This window comes from Panthera tigris, chromosome C2 (assembly GCF_018350195.1).
Source record: "Panthera tigris isolate Pti1 chromosome C2, P.tigris_Pti1_mat1.1, whole genome shotgun sequence".
NCBI lineage: Eukaryota > Metazoa > Chordata > Mammalia > Carnivora > Felidae > Panthera > Panthera tigris.
In genome coordinates, this window is record NC_056668.1 from 156,461,900 (window position 1) to 156,482,776 (window position 20,877).

The following is a 20,877-nucleotide window of genomic DNA, read 5'->3' on the forward strand; positions in this document are numbered from 1 at the left end:
TCTTTCCCTTGGTTCTCAGATTCTTTAGTTGATGGAGATACACAAAAGGTACTGCGGATCAGTGTTGCTCATCCCCTTACGTTTTATTTCTGTGTAGCTGTTGTCACTTTCATTGCTAGGTGCCTTGTTTATGTCCTCGTGTTTTTTTAAATGCTTTTGCTCACCGACCTCCTGACGCCTTCCTTTCCCAGGCCATTCTCGGGGCGGGGCATTATGTGTATGCAGATCAACCGGAAGACTTCAACCAGAAGGTCAAGGAGATCTGTGAGACCGTCGACTGAGCATACTGGCGGGGACGTGGGGCAGCCTGCGTGCGGACTGATACGGTGCCTCCGCGATAGTGCACAGTCCCCCCTGCAGAGTAAGGACTGCAGGAAAAGACCAAGCGGTCTTGTCGACTGTCCTTCGCACACACTTTCTTTGTGAAGTTGCCTGCACATTTAACTCAGTTAGTGCCTTCTAGAAGAATGGCTTTCCTTTCTCCTACACAAAATCAAACTATTCAAGAGTCTCCAAATCTAATAGCTTTAATAAAAGGTTATCTGTCCCTCTGCTGTACTGAAAGATTGTCACTTTTCAACTGAAATAGTACTACTTTCTGTCTAACTTTGTTGTGTCCAGTACTTTTTATATTTCAGTCTATTTTGCCAATTAAACAAGTGACTACTGGGTCTATAACTTTATATACTGGAAAGGTGCACTTTATTTTCTTTGCTTGTATTTACCATGTCTAATGACTGATCTAGGTCATCACGATTTTGTGTAAAATTTATCACTTGTTTAGAATCCTCCGCTTTGTTTTCGAAGTGGAGTGCTGATGAAACGGCATTTTGGTTTAAAAAGGTGGGAGTTGATCACCAGCATTAATTTCTGTGCTTTTCCTCTGTTCTCTATTTAAGGCTGCAAAGCCATGGTCAACATTTTAAATGTGGCTCATCCTGATGTATCTCAACAACATAATTCCTTGACATCTTTTATATCTGGTATAATTGTGTACTTCCAGGGAAACACGACATTAATACTTACGCGATTTAAGGACTGCACAGCCCTAACTAGACGTCTGTCCTTTCTTGCCCCGTCAACACTCTTTTCTAGGAGCCAGCTGCAGCAGAAGGAACAGACTTCCTTCTGAGGGGATGTTAAGACTGTTACCTTTCAGTAAGCCGTCATGTATTGTCGTTAAGCTCGAACTCTCGTCGATGGGTGCTGAAACGGGATTACGTTTTAACCACTGAAATAGACAAATAGGTGGTGCTCTTACGTCTCAAGGCACCAGAAGGGAGATGGCACTAGGTGGTTGGGGTTCTTTGGTTTTCATTTGCGAGGTTTGTGTTGATGAAATGATACACATACTTGAAGTTATATTATGAAAACTGTATAAGGTTGATGGAACTCTTTGACCATAACTGCCATCAAGTATAACACTTTGTTGCTGTTTTAAAACGAGGAAAACTTTGAAACTGTGAAAATTACCGTGTGGTAACTGGCTGCTGAGAAGACGCTCCAAAAGAGGAAGTTGAACAGGATTGTGAGCAACAAGGCATCTTTGCCTTACGTTCCAGTAACATTGCTTGTCTGGGAGAAAGGTGGTTATGTAAATAAAAACGGTGAACTAGAGCAAAGAAAGGCTTAATGGTTTTGACTGTTACCTTTTTTAAATGGTTGATTAGGAAATCTACAGTTAAGAAACATAAGGTTGTATCGTGTTGATTAACTGCCAGAAAGACCGAATGTTCTGTTTTCAACCATACCTTCCCTACTAAGGAAAAGGCAAATTGTACTGTAGCACAACAGATAGTTCCCAGCGAACAGTTCATCTCACTTGGCACCTAAACTAGGTTACGGCCAAAGGTAACACGAGAGCCCAGGCACGCTGCCCGAGTTCTCTGCCTGACGAACAAAAGTAGTCCGTACTTTGCAGTCAGTGTCTTTGAGGGCTAGCTCCAAAACCTTTAAGTGGTACAAGTAATTTGGGGACCGTTTTTGCATTTTTGACACGCTCTGCAGTCTCTCTTAATTGGGCAAATGACAGTTTTCACTGGTACAGGAGGATTTCTGTGAAGGAAACTTGGTCCCAACCCTTGGAGGGAAGCTACTAGTTCACTTAGTAAGTGGAGTTTCTGGCCACGACATGCCAGGTGATTCGGGGAAAAGATGTACCCAGATGTCAGGTGGAACTTATTTTCCTGCTAACTGATTTTGCTTTATTTGAAAAATATTGTCAGCCTTCTTAAAAGTTGAATCTTCCCTTAGGTTGTACAACGTGTAACCTTGTGAAAATTGAGCTAGCAGAGACGGTCACGGTCCTCAAAATTCCTGAGAATACAGTGGGTGCTAAATGTTTTCCTAAAAAAATTCTATTACGGTATTTGATCTTTGCTAAATTATGCACAGTGTACTTTAACTGGATTTTACAGAATAAATTTTACTGTGATAGTTGCACAAAGCTGCTGTATTTTTCTTGGGTTTTTGGTGTGGCCCGGTCTGTTTACACGAGTTACCGTAGGACCATGGATCCAGTGGGTGTGCGGGAAGTAACACTGGTGGGCGTTGGGAGGGAAGGCTGCTGTGCGGGACTCCGACGGCCACGCACGGCTGTTCCTGGCTTAGTGCCTCCCTTAGTGGGATGTCCGCTTCCTTCTAAAACGAATTTTCAAAACAAAGTTTTCCTAGAGTTGGTTTCAGAATATTATTTAGAAAACACTTTTGAAACGTCTCTATATATGGGGCACCTGGGTGGCTCAGTCGGTTAAGCATCCGACTTTGGCTCAGGTCATGATCTCGCAGGTCGTGAGTTCGAGCCCCACGTCGGGCTCTGCGCTGACAGCTCAGAGCCTGGAGCTGCTTCGGATTCTGTGTCTCCCTCTCTCTCTGCCCCTCCCCCACTCATGCTCTGTCTCTCTCTGTCTCAAAAATAAACACTAGAAAAAAAAAAGAGTGGACTGAAATGAGAAATGCATAAAGATGCACGAGGTCACAATGATGGTTAAAACACCAAAACTAGGGGCGTCTGGGCCGCTTAGTGAGTTAAGTCTAACTCTTGGTTTCAGCTCGGGTCATGATCTCACAGTTCATGAGTTCAAGCCCCGCGTCAGGCTGTGTGCTGACAGTGCAGAGTCTGCTTGGGATATTCTCTCTCTCCCCCTCTTTGCCCCTCCCCCACTCACTCTCCCTTGAAAAGTAGATAAATATTTAAAAAAAAACAAAAAAAAACTATTTGGAGATGACCAGGGCTCCAACCCATTATTTTGAAAATTGCTAACTAGAAAAACAAAGCATTTATCCTGAGCATTTTGTGGATCCACTTGACCTGATAAGGGAAAGTTCTTCACGTGAGAGTCATAGCTAGATGTCAGAGAAACGATAGGATTAACAAAGCACCATTTTGTCACTTCTAGTGAAATAATGGACCTAGACTGCTGAAAGGTGAAAGGTTGATGGGAAACGTTTTGTTGAATGGCCCGGGTTGAAAAATGTGAACCCAGTGATCGATCTTAGTGTTACTAAAAAAGGAACAGCCAGAGGTTAATGCCTCCAATGTGTTGCAATAGCAAGGACCCAACACCAGCGGTGTTGAATGAATTATTGGCCAAAACAAAACTTGAATGTAATCAAGCCTCCACGTCAGAAGATCAGTTTGTAAAGGTGTGGGATATTGAAGAACATGGTCAACAGCACACGAAATCCAGAATGTGGGAAATTCCACAGGACAGATTACCCAGCTTCTTCAACAAATTGCAAGTGTAAAATAAAGAATGGATGGGGGCGCCTGGGTGGCTCAGTCGGTTGAGCGTCCGACTTCAGCTCAGGTCACGATCTCACGGTTCGTGAGTTCGAGCCCTGCGTCGGGCTCTGGGCTGATGGCTCAGAGCCTGGAGCCTGCTTCCGATCCTGTGTCTCCCTCTCTCTCTGCCCCTCCCCCATTCATGCTCTGTCTCTCTCTGTATCAAAAATAAATAAACATTAAAAAAAAAAATTAAAAAAAAAAAAAAGAATGGATGGTTGGACTTAAAGACTAGGGAACATAACTTGTTTGCATCCTGATTTGAACAAAACCATCTTAGACTTTCTTTGAGACAGAAAAATTTAAGATGGCTTGGATATCAGATGATATTAAATAATTATTAATTATGGTGGGTAAAATGATATAGTGACTACATTTGTTTTTTTTAAAGCCCTTATCTATTAGACACACACACTGAAGTCTTTGTGGTCGAATTTATGACTGAAAATACTTAGGAAAAAGAGGGCAGGAAATAAAATGAGCAGAATGTTATGTTGAAGCTGAGTGACAGATATAGAGGGGCTTATATCGGGGGTTATTATTCTGTTCTACTCTGATGCATGCTTAAGAATTTCCATAACAGGAATTTAAGGATGGACGAGAACGGGGAGAGATGGAGACTGCCAGTATAGACAACTTTTTTTTTTTTTTTTTTTAGAAGTAAAGAGCAGCCAAGTGTTAATAGTAGAGGGGGAACCTGATGAATGACCCAGCAGAGAGGGGTGGGGGAGAAATGGTGTTGCAGGAGAGAATGGTGGGGGTGATGCACTAGCAAGGCTGAGGGCAAATAGGAATTCCCACATACTTTCAGTAGGACTGTAAATAGCTATTACCCCTTGGCAGGTAATTTATATGGTAAAATTATAAATGTCACCTGACACAGCAATTTTGTTTCCAGTTCTCAGTCTCACAAATACATCAGCACCAATGTGCAAAAAACATCTACAAGATGTTTATTGCAACATTGTAACATTAGAAGTCTGGAACCCAATATCTGCCTAAATTCTAATACATTCATACTCTGGAAGAGTATGCAGCCTTAAAAATGAGGTAGGTCTCAATATATAAGCGTATCAAATCATCCCATTGTGTACTTTAAACTTACATTATATGCCAGTAACATCTCAATGAAGCTGAAAAAATACGAGGTAGATCTATAATGTAGATCTCTAAGTGAAAATATGGAAAATTTTCAAAATATCTTTAATGAAAATAATGAAAAAATTCAGAATTGTGTGTGTATAATATACATATATATCACACACATACATATATACACACATATATAAATACATATAGAAGAGCGTGTATCTCAGAAGTTACGTAAGGATATACTTTCATGCTGATATAAAGAGACATTTTTGGGAGGATAAACATGTACATGAGTTTGTTAATAGCAGTTAGCTTTGAACAAGGGCAAGCCTGTTTTATATGTTCTTGTAAATTTTGGAACCTGGTGTATTCATTGTTTTAGTAAAAATACATAAATAGGAAAGAAAAACCCAACACCTTGGCTAATGCTAACTAGGTAAGAAAGTAACTTACCAGTTGTGGTGTTATCTGTGTGGATGTGCAGACCCAGACTCGGGGAAGAGGGGCAGGCGTTCAGAGTTGGTAAGGCTCTAAGCCTCAGTGATTTAATTAAAACTGAGCTCTAAAGTCACAATTTGTCTGTCTCTGTTCTAAAACAGAAACATGGTCCCGACAGGAAACTGCCCTCTTCATTTGTTTAATTTTGCATACACCTGTGGCAAGGGGCATCTGAATTAGGATATATATAGTTCTCTATACTTCTAAGTCTACTATATATAATATATATAAGTCTACTAAGATAAGATATATCTAAGTCTACTATATATAATATATAATATATATTATAATAGACATATATGTATATATCTTGATGTCTCTACCTTTTTCTCTCTCTCTCCCCATCTCATATGCACCACCATATCTCCTGCTATTTTAATGTTAAGTTAGAACTGATTAAAATGTATTTTTCTGTTTTCCGGCTGTAGCCTGGCTTTGGGATCACTTAATTAGATCAGCTCCCAGATTTAAGATTGGAGAACATTCTTAGCAAGTAGTTTTCCAAATGAATGGGTGAGGAATTCTAGTCCACCGTATGTTTTAATCCTTCAAAAAATTCTACATATTCAAGGCTTAACAGGTTTCCACGAAGAGCCCATTAATTGAAAATTTAGAATATCCCATGCCTACTTTTTCTTTAGTAACCATTGCAATCGTCCTGAGAGAGGGGTCGCTTGACTGACAGACGTGAGGGCTGGGAGTTCCAAGTCAGTTTCGCCACATTGCAGGACACTGGACACTTGTGGAGACAGGGCCGCCTTTACTCCTTGGTAAAATCAGACACGTCAGTCACAATGACCAGCGTGGGGAGATTAAGTGCGTGACAGACATCGCTGCTGTGTCCGTCGTGTTGATTGCAAGTTGCGTCCTTGTTTTGTTATCTGTGAAGGTTTTTATAATCGGAACATAACAGCCACGGGAACAATTGAATGGGGCGACCAGGGTGCCAGACGCGAATGACCGGCATCTCACCTTCCTGAGCCAAGCAGCTTGCTAGATGCCTGCTGGCCTGCGAGAACCCCAGCAGGTCTTTAACACCTATCTGCTCAAGACTTGAAAGAGCTGCTTTCCGTGAAGTGGGAGAAGCACCAGGGTAAGGGGGTCTGGGGAGTCCAAGAGAGCAGCGGGGGAAGGCCTCGTGCTGACGGACGGCTGTCCCGTCTCTCCGTGGCGCTCTTCCATATCAAGGAGGTTTCCGTGATGCTCTTCGGGGAGAAGCATCTCCTCCGTGCTTCCGAACGACCTCTCAGCTTCGTGTGGCCGGCACCGAGGATTCAGGCAGCTGACACATCTTCTTGGCAGATGACAGACTTCCTTGGCCACGACAGACGCCACGCCCTCAAGCGCAGCCTGTTTTGGCAAAAGCTAAGCATGAGATGTGGACCGTGCCAGCTCTCAGAGCCGCCAAGCACAAACTCTCGTGTGTCTGAGTCATCGAGGCTGCTTGTTACAAGCGCACAGTCGAGGCACTGTACCCAAGAGAGTCTGATTCTGCAGATCTGTGGGTAGGGACTGGGAATCTACATTTTCAACGGGCGCCACCCCCCCCGCCCCCAATTCCTCAATACGTCGGAGCGGGGAGCGTCGATTCTGTGGTTCATCAGTCGGTTGGGTTGGACTCGACTTGCAGACGCTGTTTCTCAGCGGCCGCTGAGGTCTCATCGGCTGTGGTCTGCCCTCTGCACACAGCCAGAAACGGGCAGAGGTCACAGTCAGACCTGGGGCTCTGGTCTGTGGCTTTGCAGGGCTCCCTCCTCATTTTGCAGTGGCCGTGCTTGCCCTGAACTCTGTCTTCTGCTTCTTAAAACCCAGACTCCCGGTTTTCCACCGGAGTTCTGGGCCTCTCCCCACCTTGTGGCTTCTCTTAGGCTAAGAACTGGGACTTAGCTGTTCGCTCCCAGACTTTGGGAATCACCGTCCCCTAGTGTTCTTTCCGTACAAGCTTGAGACTTGGCTAGGTGGAGGCGGGCTTTGCTGTAACACACACTTGCGTGTTATTTCTGTACCTACTTTACTCACCCTCAGACTGTTGTGGCCACATCTAGCGATCCGTGGATGTTTCGGTTTACCGGAAAAATGTAAATAAGAATTAGCCCAGGCAGGAAAAGCAGTGTGGGTATTTGCACTGCTTTTAGAGAATGAGGCCCCACACTTAGCTGAGATGAAAACCAAATATAGTTTGCCGTCAATATCCCGTCTGGAAACCACCATTTCTGTCTCCTCTCTCTAAGGCTGCCTTTTTTCTTTTTTTTTTTTAAGCCCGTCTATCCTGAGCTTTCAGTGGCCTCACAGGCCTTGCTCTCCCTGCCACCGAGGGCTCCAGAAACTTGCAACATTTCACTGGTACACTGTTCCGGAGGCCTCTGCCCTCTCTGGAATTTACTTCTCCTGTTTATGGTTGGAGCCAGGCTGGTTCGCTGTCATCCAGTAGCCTTAGTGCCGCAAATTTTTACGAAGCCGACAGAAGCAAAACGGTTGAATTCTTGAGGAACGCCAGATTCGACTTCGGTTGGTGGAGAGGCGCAATATTCTGCCTTACTCGGAACCCCGCGGCGTCAACTGTAGTGGAAGATTAGTGAAGGCTTAGTAGCCTGGAAGCCGGCGACAGGCTCGAGGGGTGAACGCTTTCAAACTTCCTCATTGCTGATGGAGACTATTCCCAGTCCCCTAAAACTAACCCCCCAAACCCTAAAGGGTGATCACGCTCCTGACACGTTCCCTCCGCATCTCCGCCGTCCGATGCCGATCACAAAGGAGTTTGAAAATAATGATCTGATCTCAGAAGGGGTTTGTTTACTATAGGCTGATTCGGAGGAGGGAGGATCTGGAATTCCGGTAATCACAGTCCTGTGACCTGTGAATTGGGGCTCTGACACGTACCTCATCATTAATCTTTGGCCTGGGGGGACAGGGGCCGGTCGTTAGGTCAGAGGTCGCACACATACCTCTCCTCCAACTACCGGAGACACCGCTGAGAGCCCGGAAGGGGAATAAGGCCTGAGCGCCGAAAACAGCCACCACTGAGCCTTGAACGTAAGACCCCGGGTGCAGGAAGACGCAGAGACCCTCCCTCAACACTCAAGCAGCTGGCATTCTCACCACAGATGGAAACTGCCCTTTTCAATCTGCTGGGAGGCTTGTAAGAGCAAGGGTTTCCTGGCTCCTGAGAGACTGGGCAGCAAGGAGTAAGCTGGTGCCTGTTCCACCCTGGCTACCAGTTCTGTGGACCTCATAATCGCGTGGGTTCCATCCTAAGGCCAATGTGCAGCTGCGGAAGTGTGTATGAGGAGGGTGGGGGGTGGGACAAGGTACATTTAACAGGTATCTCCAGGGGCGCCTGGGTGGCTCAGTCGGTTGAGCGTCCGACTTCGGCTCAGGCCATGATCTCACGGTCCGGGAGCTCGAGCCCCGAGTCGGGCTCTGTGCTGACAGCTCGGAGCCTGGAGCCCGCTTCGGATTCTGTGTCTCCCTCTCTCTCTCTCTGCCCCTCCCCTGCTCATGCTTTATCCCTCTCTGTCTCAAAAATAAATAAAACCATTTGAAAAAACTAAAAAAAAAGAGTGAGAGCAAAATAACGATGCTCTTGAACTTGCAAAATCCCAGCCGAGGCTGGATGTACAATTTGTGGGGCGCAAAATGAAACGGTGGAGCCTCTCGTTAGAAACTATATTAGGAATTTTAGCGTGGCAACAATGGCAGAAGAGCCAGAGTCACTGTGATGCGATGAGGGAAAGGCTGCCAGCCATTGCTGGCTCTGAAGGGGCAAAGGGGGCCCGAGTCAAGGAACGCAGGCAGCTTCCAGAAGCCGGGATGGCAAAGAAGTGCGTTGTCTCCCAGAGCAGCCTGAGGTAACACACCTTGATTTTAGCCCAGCCAGAGCCATTTGGACGTTGGGCCCCCAGAACCGTAAGACGATAAATCTGGGCTCTTTTAAACCACCGACTTGGTGGTGACGGGTTACAGCAGCAGTGGGAAGTTATTTTGCCCTCGGTGACAGAGACAGACTCTCAACTAATACAAAATCAAAGCCGGGACGAAACAAATACTCCAAAACGCTGGGGTGGAAATTCAGTTGTCTGCCATCGACACGAGAACAACGACATCAAACGAGTTGTGAAGCTTTCTTCACTCGAACGTACGTGTTCTACATGTATGTGTGCCAGCCAGGGAGCTAACTAAGCGAACAGGACGGATGAGCCTCTGGTCTTGAACGTGTCCCGGGCACTTAAGGCTGGGGAGAGGAGCGGTTTAAAAGGCATTCGTTTAGGGGTGCCTGGTGGCTCAGTCGGTTAAGCGTCCGACTTCGGCTCAGGTCACGATCTCGCGGTCCAGGAGTTTGAGCCCCGCGTCGGGCTCTGTGCTGACAGCTCAGAGCCTGGAGCCTGTTTCGGATTCTGTGTCTCCCTCTCTCTGACCCTCCCCCGTTCATGCTCTGTCTCTCTCTGTCTCAAAAATAAACATTAAAAAAAAATTTTTTTAAAGGCATTCGTTTAGATCTACGTAAATAATTACAGCTTCTAGGAGCACTGGGATGCACACTCTGGGCGCTGCCGTTGAGACTCTGTGGCTGGTGGCCAGGGACACGTCGAAGAGTGGATCTTCAGCTGGGGGACAGGCTGCAGGATGCGGCCTCCCTTCTCAGAAAAGGGTGAGGTGACCTCAGCAGGTGCCGCTCGGAGCTTCTGTTCTGGGGAAAGATGGACTGACGGCCCCAGAAGCGGCCCCTCCAGACCCGCCTCTGTGTTCCCCTCGAGGCCACACTTATCCCAGCCAGCCCCAGCCAGGGACCGAGCGTGGTGGGGGGCTCAGCAGCCAGGCGTCTCTGCCTGACGTGGGGCTCGCCCAGCGGGCACTCCCCGGCCACTGCCAGAAGCCTTCCTGGAGCCTCACCGTGGTCTGTGACCTTCATGTCTCGTTTCCTTCTTCTGTCTTCCCTTTCGCATGGGTCAGCCCGCCCTGCCTCCTCCAGCTCCCTCTCTTCTGGAGGCGTTTTCCTCTGCAAAGGCCTTGAGCACCTACTGCTGTGTGACAAATTACCACAAAATTAGCGGCTTAAAGCAAAACAGATTTATTATCTCACAGCTTGTGGATGAGGAACCTGGGCACGGGGTCACTCGTCCTGCGCCTCAGGACCTTTCCCAAGGCTGCAGTTATGACGGCGCCCAGGGTGGGGCTCTCATCTGAAGGCTTGAGTGGGGAAGGACTTTTCCAGGCGCACGTGGTTACCAGGGGGGATTCAGTTCCACTCGGCCTGATAGATGGAGGGCTTCCGTTCCTGCCTGGTTGTCAGCTGAGACCACCCTCAGTCCTTTGCCATGTGAACCTCCCCGGTGTGGTCACTCCGCTCACCAAAGCTTGTAAGCTAAGAAGGCAATGGAATGGGCCGCCAAGACAGAAGTTACGATCTTAGGCGCTGTAATCACAGAAGTAACACCTTCTCAGCTTTGCCAGGTTCTGTTGGTTAGAAGAAGTCACGTGACTCCCCCACACTCCAGGGAGGGAGGGGCTCACACAGAGGCGCGGACACCAGCTAGCAGGGGTTGCTGGGACGGCTTTCAGCCTGCTTGCCGCCGTGTGCCTTCTCAGTAGGGTCTGCCAGCTGCCGGAGACCCGGTGGTGCCCTCGGTCTCCAGAAAGCCCTGCCTGGTCTCCCTGAAGTCGGCAGAGCAAACGTCTTGCCCATAAACATCTCGCGTGGGTTCAAAGGCAATCATGTAGCCACTATTTGTCGAATGAACATATCGATGTGTTGCAAATGAAGGCGGCTTTGAGAAAACAGAGTCTGGCACCGCTAATAGGTTGTTTTAGATTTGCATCATAAAACCGATTTGTCAGTTTTGTGTATTAAAAGGTCAAAATTTCAAGCCATGCAATAAAAAAAAAAACAAAAGAGCTTAAACATTCAAGAACAAAATTTTCCACAGTACACCCTTGTGTTTGCCTTTCACATCTGGACCATTGTCCTAGTCTTGCCCTTCTCGGCCATTTACATTGGAATCACGTTTCTCTCGAAGAAACTGGAACAAATACAGCACTTCCTTTTAAATGTCCTTTTCTCAGAGAGAAAAAACATATTTTTGGATACATAGATACTTTTCCACAAGAATAGTGCCATAAACTTTTAAAAGACTGTGTGCAAAGCGCAGTGACTGCGTTAGGTGAACCCCCTCCATTGGTGCCTGTTAGATGACATTCGTTGAGAAATGATTCTCTAACACCGCCGCCGGGTTTTTCCCGGCACAAGAATCAGGCCGGTGCTCACCCTGCAAAGCCGTGTCGGAAAGTCAGGAAGCCCGGACTCTTGTCCCAGCTCTAGCACAGATGAGCTCCCCGTCTGTACTACGGTTTTGTTGTTTGCGGGAGGAGAGGTTCAGATGAAAAATCTCTCTGAGCCTTTCAGGGACCTGTCAGTCCACAGTGAGCTCTCAGGGGTGAACATGATTAGGTGCTGTGGTTCTCCAGCCGGATCCCCTTTACTGGGCTTGTGCCAAAGGAGCCATAGACAATATGTAGAGGAACGGGTGTGGCTGGGAGCCAATACAGCTTTCCAAAACCAGCCACCCAGTCTGTGGGCCAAAGTTTGCCCACTCCTGTGGACTTGAGCAGTGCACAGACTGCACCATCATACATGACATGCACATCATACATTACAATCTAGACGGTGCTACCCTGGGAATGGCTAAGTATTGGGGCCCGGACAGCAGCACCCTGGTCCTTGGTGGGGTGGGAGTGACGGAATGTGGAAGGACCTCGGAGAAGAAAGTGGGATGGCCACCTAACCTGCCCAAAGGTTTGTGCCCTCCAGGAAAATCAGGCTCTCCGCAGTTGACAAGAGGGTGTAGGATGACGTGAGGCCCTGTTTCCCAGGGTGTGAGGAAAGCGGGTGGACCTGGTGACCTGCTCTCATGGAATCTGGCCACCCTGCTTCGTAGGTGCAGCTCTGCTCCTGCGTGGAAGCGGGGTGCGGCCGGGTCAGCATTACAGAAGGAAACCCTCGCGTGGCAGCACCACACGTGTGGGAATGGACTAGAAAGGTCTTAGTCCTCACTTCCCTGGAACTCCATTCCTGGGCTCCCGGGGTTGTGGGCCAGTGCAAAGCCGGTTAAACCTTCGGCTGTTCCCAGCAGCAGCTACTCCAGCAGCCCGAGAACAGGGCAAAATGCAGGAGAGAGATTGAAGAAGGAGCTGCTTTGAGCGGATCGGGCCGGGATTGGATAAGGCGGGTGGAAAACGCATTTGTCTGACAAGCTCCAGGCTGCTGGCGAAGCCCGTCGTGAGGGGTTCTGCCCAGCACGTGCTGGGACACAGTGCCATGCTCAGGAGTCGGGGGCGAATGAGACAAGGCTGGAAGAATGGACGTGGGCCAGGGAGGGAGAGGTGGGGAGAGCGAGGAGGTCCTGCTGGGACATGGGGAAGGCCGTTGCTTCCCGGGAATCCGGTCTGCTCAGCAGGGCCGTGAGCATTACCTCCCAAGGGAGACTCACGGGCCTGGTTCCGGCGGGGACAGAGGCATCTCCCCGTGCTGCTTTTAAAATCCTGATCTCGGCTGTGGAGCGGGGGACCCATCACGTGGCCGTAACGTTCATACCGCTTGCCCGGAAATTAAACTCAAGCAAACTTCTCATCTCTTGCTTTGACTCAAGGCCCCGGGGGTGTCCCGCTCCGAAGCTGGCCATGTACTCAGGAGCTGAAGGGGAATAACTCAGGAAAGTCTACGGACTGATCACCACCAGGAAGGGGGAACCAAAAATAGTTTTCTAAAAATGATCTCCAGAGAAAGGAGCCCTCTCAGGGCTTCTGAGACCTGCACAGGTGGGCGGTTTCACGGGGGCAGAGGAATGCCCGGCACTGAAGCTGGTCACGTGGCAGAGTAGCCTTGGGGTTCGTGTTAAAACGTCCGAGGCCCAGCCTACTGAATCAGACTCTCGGCACGGAGGTCAGGGGTCTGTCTTTGCCGAGTTTCTTGAGTGCGTCGGACGTGCGGCCTGGTTTTTGGAATCCTGGCCTACGGGCCTCTCGAGACTCCTGCGGGCCCTGGAACAGAGCTGAAGTGACTGCCCCCAAACTGTGCCCATGCTGCCCCTGGCCTCTCTGCCCGAGTCTGCTACGGTCTGGCAGACGGAGCCAGGAAGTTCAGGGTTAGGACGCGGTTCCTGCCACCAAGAGCCCCCAGTACCGTGTTTAAGCACGGCACCAGCCGCGTGCCTTCCACCCCCACAGAAGGAAGGGAGGGGAACCAGCCCTCGAATGGAGCAAACACGACGAAGGGACTGAGCTGTTCCACTGCGTCCTGTTGTCGTTGTGCTTGTTGGTTCACATGCCGACGAAAATCCAAAGGGGCCGTGTCGTACCGCTCTCACAGGCAGTTGATACAAGGGGTCCTTCGTTTCTATGAGCACCTGCAAAATTCTATCAGCGAAGTCAGAAAGCGCACAAAGAGAAAGGAGAGGAAGTTGGAAGAGTTGGAAAATGTGCTAAATGCACGCGGTGATGAAGACGGTGTGCCAGGCAGAGCGACGGCAAAACCCACCGTCCGATGGTCACCACGGAAGGCAAATACCCGGCTGGACATACAAACTGGAAGCACATTCGGGTTAGAATGAAAACGTGTAGGAACAGAGGATTAGATCCAGAAAATCACTCAGGCAGAGCATTTAAAAAAGGCATAGAACTATCAGCATTTGCTAGACTTCTCCGGTGAAGCCATCTGGGCCTGGAGGTGTCTTTTTGGGAGCTTGTTAATTACAAACCCAACTTCTTTCACGGCCGAATGGTCCTATAACCATTAGAGAAATTGAATTCAGAATGTAAAAGCTCCGGAAGAAATAAGCCTCTTCTGGTTTCAGCTGTGACGTGTAGAGGACAGAGCAGTCCTTACTCCCGCCCTTAAGAGAAAGCTGGAAAACCCAGAAGTCCAGGGTTTCTCTAGGACTCCTCACAGAACGGAGGCCACAGGGCAAGCTGCCACTCTAGAGCCAAAGACTCACGGCCAGAGGTGGGTTTACTTGGAGCAGAAGCTAATGTAAACTGGGGCAAGAGGATTTTCAAGGACAAAACAGACAAAGGGATGCTGTCCTTGGTAGATAGAGGACTTGTACCTGCGGGTAGGGGCTGGGCACAGATGCCAGAGAGAGCACGCGCCAGTTAGACATTAAAAAAACGCTCCAGACAGTTAAGAAAAAAATGTTCTGGGGCACCTGGGTGGCTCAGTCGATTAGGCGTCCGACTCTTGATTTCGGCTCAGGTCATTATCTCATGGTTCGTGAGATCGAGCCCCGCGCTGGGCTCCACGCTGACAGTGCAAAGGCTGCCTTGGATTCTCTCTCTCCCTCTCCCTCCCAATCTCAAAATAAATAAATGAACTTTAAAAAAAATGAAAAAAATGTTCAAATTAACTCACGATGCAAGAAAAGCAAGTTATACCAAAGAGCTAGGCTTCTGAAATTCTTGCTAAGCTGACTGGCATGCACATATTCTCTGGTGGCCACATTACGGGGTCACATCCTTTCTAGAAGGAATTTGGCAGCCGGTGTCACAGGGACTTTACGCACTGGGTGCCCTTTTCCCTGGTAACTCCAATTCTAGAAAATGCCTGGAGGAGACAAACACGCTTCAGGTCAAGATTCACACACAGAGATGTTCGCCTCAGCACATTCCAAATGCTGGTGAGAAGCGGGTGTGTAAAAAATTTATGGAACATATACTATAATGAAGGTTGAGGACCCATTAAAATTCTGCTTAGAAAAAGTTCTTAAAAATTTGATGAAAATGCTTATGGTAGAGCGTCAAGGGGAAAAAAGAATACAGATGCGTGGCAGTCAAAGGAAATAAGATTGCTTAAAAGCAATCAAAAGGAAATATATAAAATCTTAAAAGAGTTTATGTCTGGGCAGTAGCTGGTAGGGTGATTGGAAAATACAGATACATGTTTTACACACGACGGGTTCAATAATAAACATGCATTTTTATGTTGACTTCCAAAAATCTTTTTTGTTGAGCTTTAAAAACCTTTTTTGACTATAAAAGTAAATCAACTCAGTGAAAGTTAATTAACTCGAACAATGTGTTGAAATAATTAAATTGATAAGAAAACTCATTGAATTTTTAAAAAGCACTAAAACTACTTACTGTAATTATATAAATTCTATATACACAGAAAATGATTTAATGATGGGAAGAAAAGGAGACAGGGTGGGCAGTTAGCCCCTGTAGACACCAGTGTGTGTGTGATAGAGAATTTGCGGGATTCCTTTATGCATGCAGATCAGAGAGCAGTACTTTGTCCGTTCTTCTATTCTTTTAAAAAGCATTTGAAAGGCAGAAAAAATGACCAATTATAACTCTTAGATTCAACAAACGCCATTGTCTTTGCCATGTTCGGATTCCCTTCTTTTTAAGAACATAAACATCGTGGACACGTTTGAATTCCCTCCTGACACCCCCACCCCCTCCAGCTCATCTTCTCCACCCACCGCCTCCTGTCACACTCGCACCTCCTTTGTCGGTTCTCTGCTTTCCTACCCCGAGAAGCTGTCAGAGTTCTGGCTCTGAGCTCCATTCATTTGTGCGCCCAGTGCAGCAGGGGGTGCGGGGAGAGGGGTGTGCAGGGCGCCCGCTCCCACCCCCACGAGCCTGTCTGTGCAGCCTGGCCCGCCGCCTCCCTGTGACCATGTACATCAAAAGGAACCCCCCCCCCCCCCACTCAGAGGCCCCGGGAAGCTCCCCCTGCCCCTCCCGTGACGAAGTGACCTGGAAAAGTCTTCTCCCACGGGACAGCCTCTTCCTTGGTACCAGAGGCATCTGGGCTGCACCCTGTGGCCACTTTAGGCTGGGGGGTAGCAACCCCCCATCTGTCCCGACGCAGCAGCCCGTCTTCCTAGGCTTCCTTTTAATTTTTTTTTTTTTACATTTTATTTATTTTTGAGAGAGAGAGAGAGAGAGAGAGAGAGCGAGCACAAGTGGGGGAGGGGCAGAGAGCGAGGGAGACACAGAATCCCAAGCAGGCTCCAGGCTCCGAGCCATCAGCACAGAGCCCAGTGCAGGGTTCATACTCACGAACTGAGAGACTATCACCTGAGCCGAAGTCGGTTGCCTAACTGACTGAGTCACCCAGGCACCCCAAAATGTTTTTTTTTAATTTTGTTTTATTCACTTTTGAGAGACAGAGAGAGACAGAGCATGAGCTGGGGAGGGGCAGAGAGCGAGGGAGACGCAGAATCCCAAGCAGGCTCCAGGCTCCCAGCTGTCAGCACAGAGCCCGACGAGGGGCTCGAATCCACGAACGATGAGTCATGACCCGAGCTGAAGTCGGACGCCCGACCGACTGAGCCCCCCAGGCACCCCTCTGGCCTTCCTCTTGTTGTCTCGTGCATGGGAAGTTGGAGGAGTGGTTTCCCACATTACTTCCTTCGGGCACGTGAAGGCAGGGAGAAGCTGGGGGCCACTATGCCTGAATGCTGGGTTCACTTCTCATTCATCAGGGACTTATGGAGCCTCGGGGCGCCTGGGTGGCTCAGTCGGTTAAGCGTCTCTTGGTTTCAGCTCGGGTCACCGTCTCACGGTTCGTGGGATTGAGGCCGCGTCGGGCTCTGCACTGCGCAGGGAGCCTGCTTGGGGTTCTCTCTCTCTCCCTCTCTCTCTGCCCCTCCTCAACTCGTGCGTGCACCCTCTTACTCTCTCTCTCAAAATAAATAAATAAACATCAAAAAATAAAAAGATGTACGGAGCCTCTACTATACCAGAAGCTCTCTCCTGGGCTCGGGCAACACCGTTTCGAGTAGATGTAAATGCAGTTTCCTGTCTGGATCGGCTGCCTCTAGCCCATTGTAATAAGTTACCACGGACTTTGGCTTAAAGCAGCACAAACTCACCATGCGGTAGTTCCAGATGTCGGTGGGGCTGGTTTCCTCCGAAAGCTTCCGAGGAGAGCCTGCTTCCGGCCTTCTCCAGCTGCAGAGGCCGTCTACACTCCTCAGTTCGTGTCCCCTCCTCCACCCTCGCAGCACCTCCCTCCTGCCTGCCGCTACTTCTGCCCTCCCATCTCCTCCTTCTGACCTCTGGCTCTCTTGCTCCCCCTATAGGGATCCCCGTGATGACACGACGCCTCGTCTTGGCTGATCGCCCTACCTCAAGAGCCCGAAGTTGATCACACCCGCAAAGCCCTCTTTGCCAGCAGGTACTGTGTTGCAGGTTCTGGGGATTTGGAGGTGGGCATCTCTGGGGAAGGGGGCACCGTTCTGCCCACCACCCCGTCCCCACGGCAGCTTTCACCCGGGGAGCTGCTACATACATCACGGCAAGTGAAAGCGTGGAGGGGCGGACGGAGGCATCAGGGAGGTGAGGGAGTGACCCTCAGGCCGAGGCCTGGAGGCTGAAGAGGACTCCTCACGCAGAGTGGAAAGGGAAGGGCAGTTCGCACAAAGGGAGCGGCCCTTGCGGAGGCCGGGTGGCAGGACAGGGCTGGGTCAGGATGAGGGACTATTTGAAGCTTGCCGGTCAGGAGGCGGGAGAGGAGGCAAGAGAGGCCCGAGACGAGGCCAAAGGGGAAAGCAGGGGCCAGACCCTTCGGGCCTGAGGGATTTGGTTCCGGGTCGCTTCCTTAACGTCAGTGGACGGGCGCAGCCGGGGATGACTCACTGACTCGCGTCCCGCCGCATTGTGTGGGAAAGATGCCGGGAGGGCGTTCTGACCTAGGCCTGCGTGATGGACGGAATAATGGCTCCTCTGGTGACGTCGGTGCCTTAATTCCCGAACCCCGTGAACACGCTGTGCCCACGGCAAGAGGGAAGTAGGTCGCTAATCAGCTGACCTTAAAGTGGGGAGAGTCGCCCGGATTATCAGGCGGGCCCGATGTAATCACGAGGGGCTCGAAAGGCGGAAGAGGGACACGGGAGAGTCAAAGTCACGGGGACACGGTGGCACAGAGCCCTCGGCCAGACGCTGCTGACTTTGAAGATGGGAGGGGGCCACGGGCCGGGCAATGCCAGGAGACAGACCCTCCACTTGTGCCTCTGGACAGGGGCATAAGCCTTGTGATCTTGATTCGGAGAGACCCGTTTTGGACTTCTGAACTCCAGAACTAGAAGATAGTGAATTTCTGTTGTTTTCAGCTACTAAATCGTGGTCATCCGTACAGCGGCAAAGGGAAGCTAATGCGTCCGGGAGGCTCTGGGACGCCACTGAGAATTTAAGTGCGGGCGTGGGCAGTGGCCAAGGCAGGGGTGGCCATTGTTCTTTCAGAGACCTTGATTCTGGAAGTTTGGAAGCTGAACAGGTGCTTTGAAAAGGGTCCCCTCTGCCAACAGTGCTGACGGGAACCGGGACCCTGAGGAAGTGAGAGAAAGGGGGTGAACAATGTGTGATGCAGAGAAGGAAGGAGAGGACGGTCCTGCCTCCTCCTGGGGGGTGGGGACGAGAGGCAGGAAGTGAGGGGACAAAGGTACACACGTCTGCCCAGGGCTCCAATGCCGTGAGCTCATGGAGTCTTCAACCCCATTTTATAAAAAGGAATTGGAGGGGGCGCTTGGGGGGCTCAGTCGGTCGAGTGTCCGACTTCGGCTCAGGTCACGATCTCACGGTTGGTGGGTTCGAGCCCCGCGTCGGGCTCTGTGCTGACAGCTCGGGGCCTGGAGCCTGCTTGGGATTCTGTGTCTCCCTCTCTCTCTCCCCCTCCCCCGCTGGTGTTCTCTGTTTACCAAAAATAAATAAACATTAAAAAAAAATTTAAAGACGCAAACAGAGCCTCGCTGAGAACTTCAGCCCCACACGTGGCATCAGAATGTTCCTGTTCGTGTGGCAGACACGAGCAAGGACAGGGTGGCCCACAGCCCCTGGCGTAACTGTCTCGCATCTGCCTAGCCCAAGGTCACAGCCTACACTTGGCACTCGAGTCAGCCAAGGGTACAAAAGCCTAGCCATGGGGGCCAAATGTGGACACTGCCAGCCCATCCTTGCCCTTCGCAGAACCAGAACACGTCTCTGGACGGTGAGCACAGTCCTTGCCGAGAAGGAAGCTGTGGTTGGGGCTGAGGGGACTCAGCTTTGCATTCTAGGTAGGGCTTTCTCCCTGCTGCTTTTGTTTTTAGCACAGAAAACACAGCGAGGCAGGAGACCCCTCATCTTTCACTGCGTGTTTCGGCTTTTGTTTTCTCTCTTCTGAAGGTGACGTGTGGGCGCCTGTGCGCGTGTGTCTTGATAAGAGACAAGAAGCCGAGCTCTTGGGCCTGGTGACCGTGGATTCCTGGGGAAGCAGCACCGGCCTGCCTGGCTGAGCCACGCTCGGGCCTGCCTTCGGCCTCTGCCCGCTGTCCGTCTTCTCTTCCGGATCCTCCAGCCCCCCGCTGCCCGCAGGTCACATAATGAATCCAGAGCTGGGCAGGGGGCATCACGTGATCGATCACGTGATTCATGGCTCACGAGGGAAATGGACATTGTCCCCTCAAAGGGCAGAGAGCCACTCATCCCCGCCCATCAGACCTGCCTCCTGGCGCCTGCCTCGGCCCTCTGGCGAGGAAGAGGACCCGCTAGTCACACCGCAGCTTGTGAGAACAGAAGGGCGCGGGGCGATCGGGCGGCCACGAGTGGCGCCCCAGAAAGCTATAGTAGGGATGTGGATCCCAGCCCGGATCACTTTTCTCCGTCGATCCCTGAACACCTTACCAGAAATCCCACCCCTAAATCTGCAGGGATTTAGGGTTTCTGCTCCACACGTAAGGAGCTTGGAAGTTGCCATCTCATCCCGACAAGTGACAAGCTACGGAGACCGAGATCCACAGATCTTTTGGGATCCATGAAAGCGAGGAGGACTCAGGGCAAATCACCGCCCCTGAGACTGGGGAGGCAGGTGAGCATGGTGGCCTTGGCTTCCCTGAGAAGGGACGAGGAAGCACGGTGGGGGCCAGCGCGTGGGTGGGATAAGCCTCCACTTCCACTATAACCGGCCAGTTGCTGGAGCTCAGGGGACACAACCCCACGAAGGGGGACCCCACGAAGGGGGTCCCCACAGTATTGTGGCGATACTCGCCTCCAGTGGCTCCTATTGTGAGACTTACCTCCGTGGCTCCACTGGTCTCCCACCACAGATATCTGGGAGAAAATCAGGCTCCTGGCACAGGGAGGGATAAAGGACCATTTTTCAATGTGCCGAGCACTCTGCCTTTCTTAACAAGACCAGTTCTCAGGGGAAGCTACTGAACCAGAGCCTAAGTGACTTGGGGGAAGGTCAATCCCCAGCACCGGCCCACTCCAGCCATCCGTTCCATCCAAGTTGGGAGGGGGTGCGAAAACTGAGAAGCTCTTGTGAAGTGCACGGTCCAGAGGCGCTGGCTCACGGGGAGACCGAGCCCGCCCCCAGGAAGACGGGGGCTCCCCCCTCCCCCCACCTCGCCAGCACACCACCAAAGGCCCATTCACACTTCCTCTCACCCAGAACCTCACTTCTGGCTTGAAGTAAAAAGCACAAGGTGCGGCAAGAGACAGAAGCACGACTTGCGGAGTAGACCAAG

The 20,877-nt window shown here is 50.3% G+C and overlaps 1 protein-coding gene and 1 long non-coding RNA gene across 2 annotated transcripts in view; both read left to right on the top strand.

Moving 5' to 3' along the window:
* Positions 1 to 374, top strand: part of ABHD5 (abhydrolase domain containing 5, lysophosphatidic acid acyltransferase) — a 29,604-nt gene extending 29,230 nt beyond the window's left edge. The window contains exon 7 of the mRNA XM_042956789.1: positions 192 to 374. Within this exon, the coding sequence (XP_042812723.1) occupies positions 192 to 281 (90 nt within the window). The 3' untranslated portion in view covers positions 282 to 374. The remainder of the gene's footprint in view (positions 1 to 191) is intronic.
* Positions 375 to 8,878: 8,504 nt separating this feature from the next.
* Positions 8,879 to 20,877, top strand: part of LOC122230590 — a 48,164-nt gene continuing 36,165 nt past the window's right edge. Inside the window, exons 1-2 of the long non-coding RNA XR_006207583.1 lie at positions 8,879 to 9,222; positions 17,455 to 17,549. This is a non-coding gene — a long non-coding RNA (uncharacterized LOC122230590). The remainder of the gene's footprint in view (positions 9,223 to 17,454; positions 17,550 to 20,877) is intronic.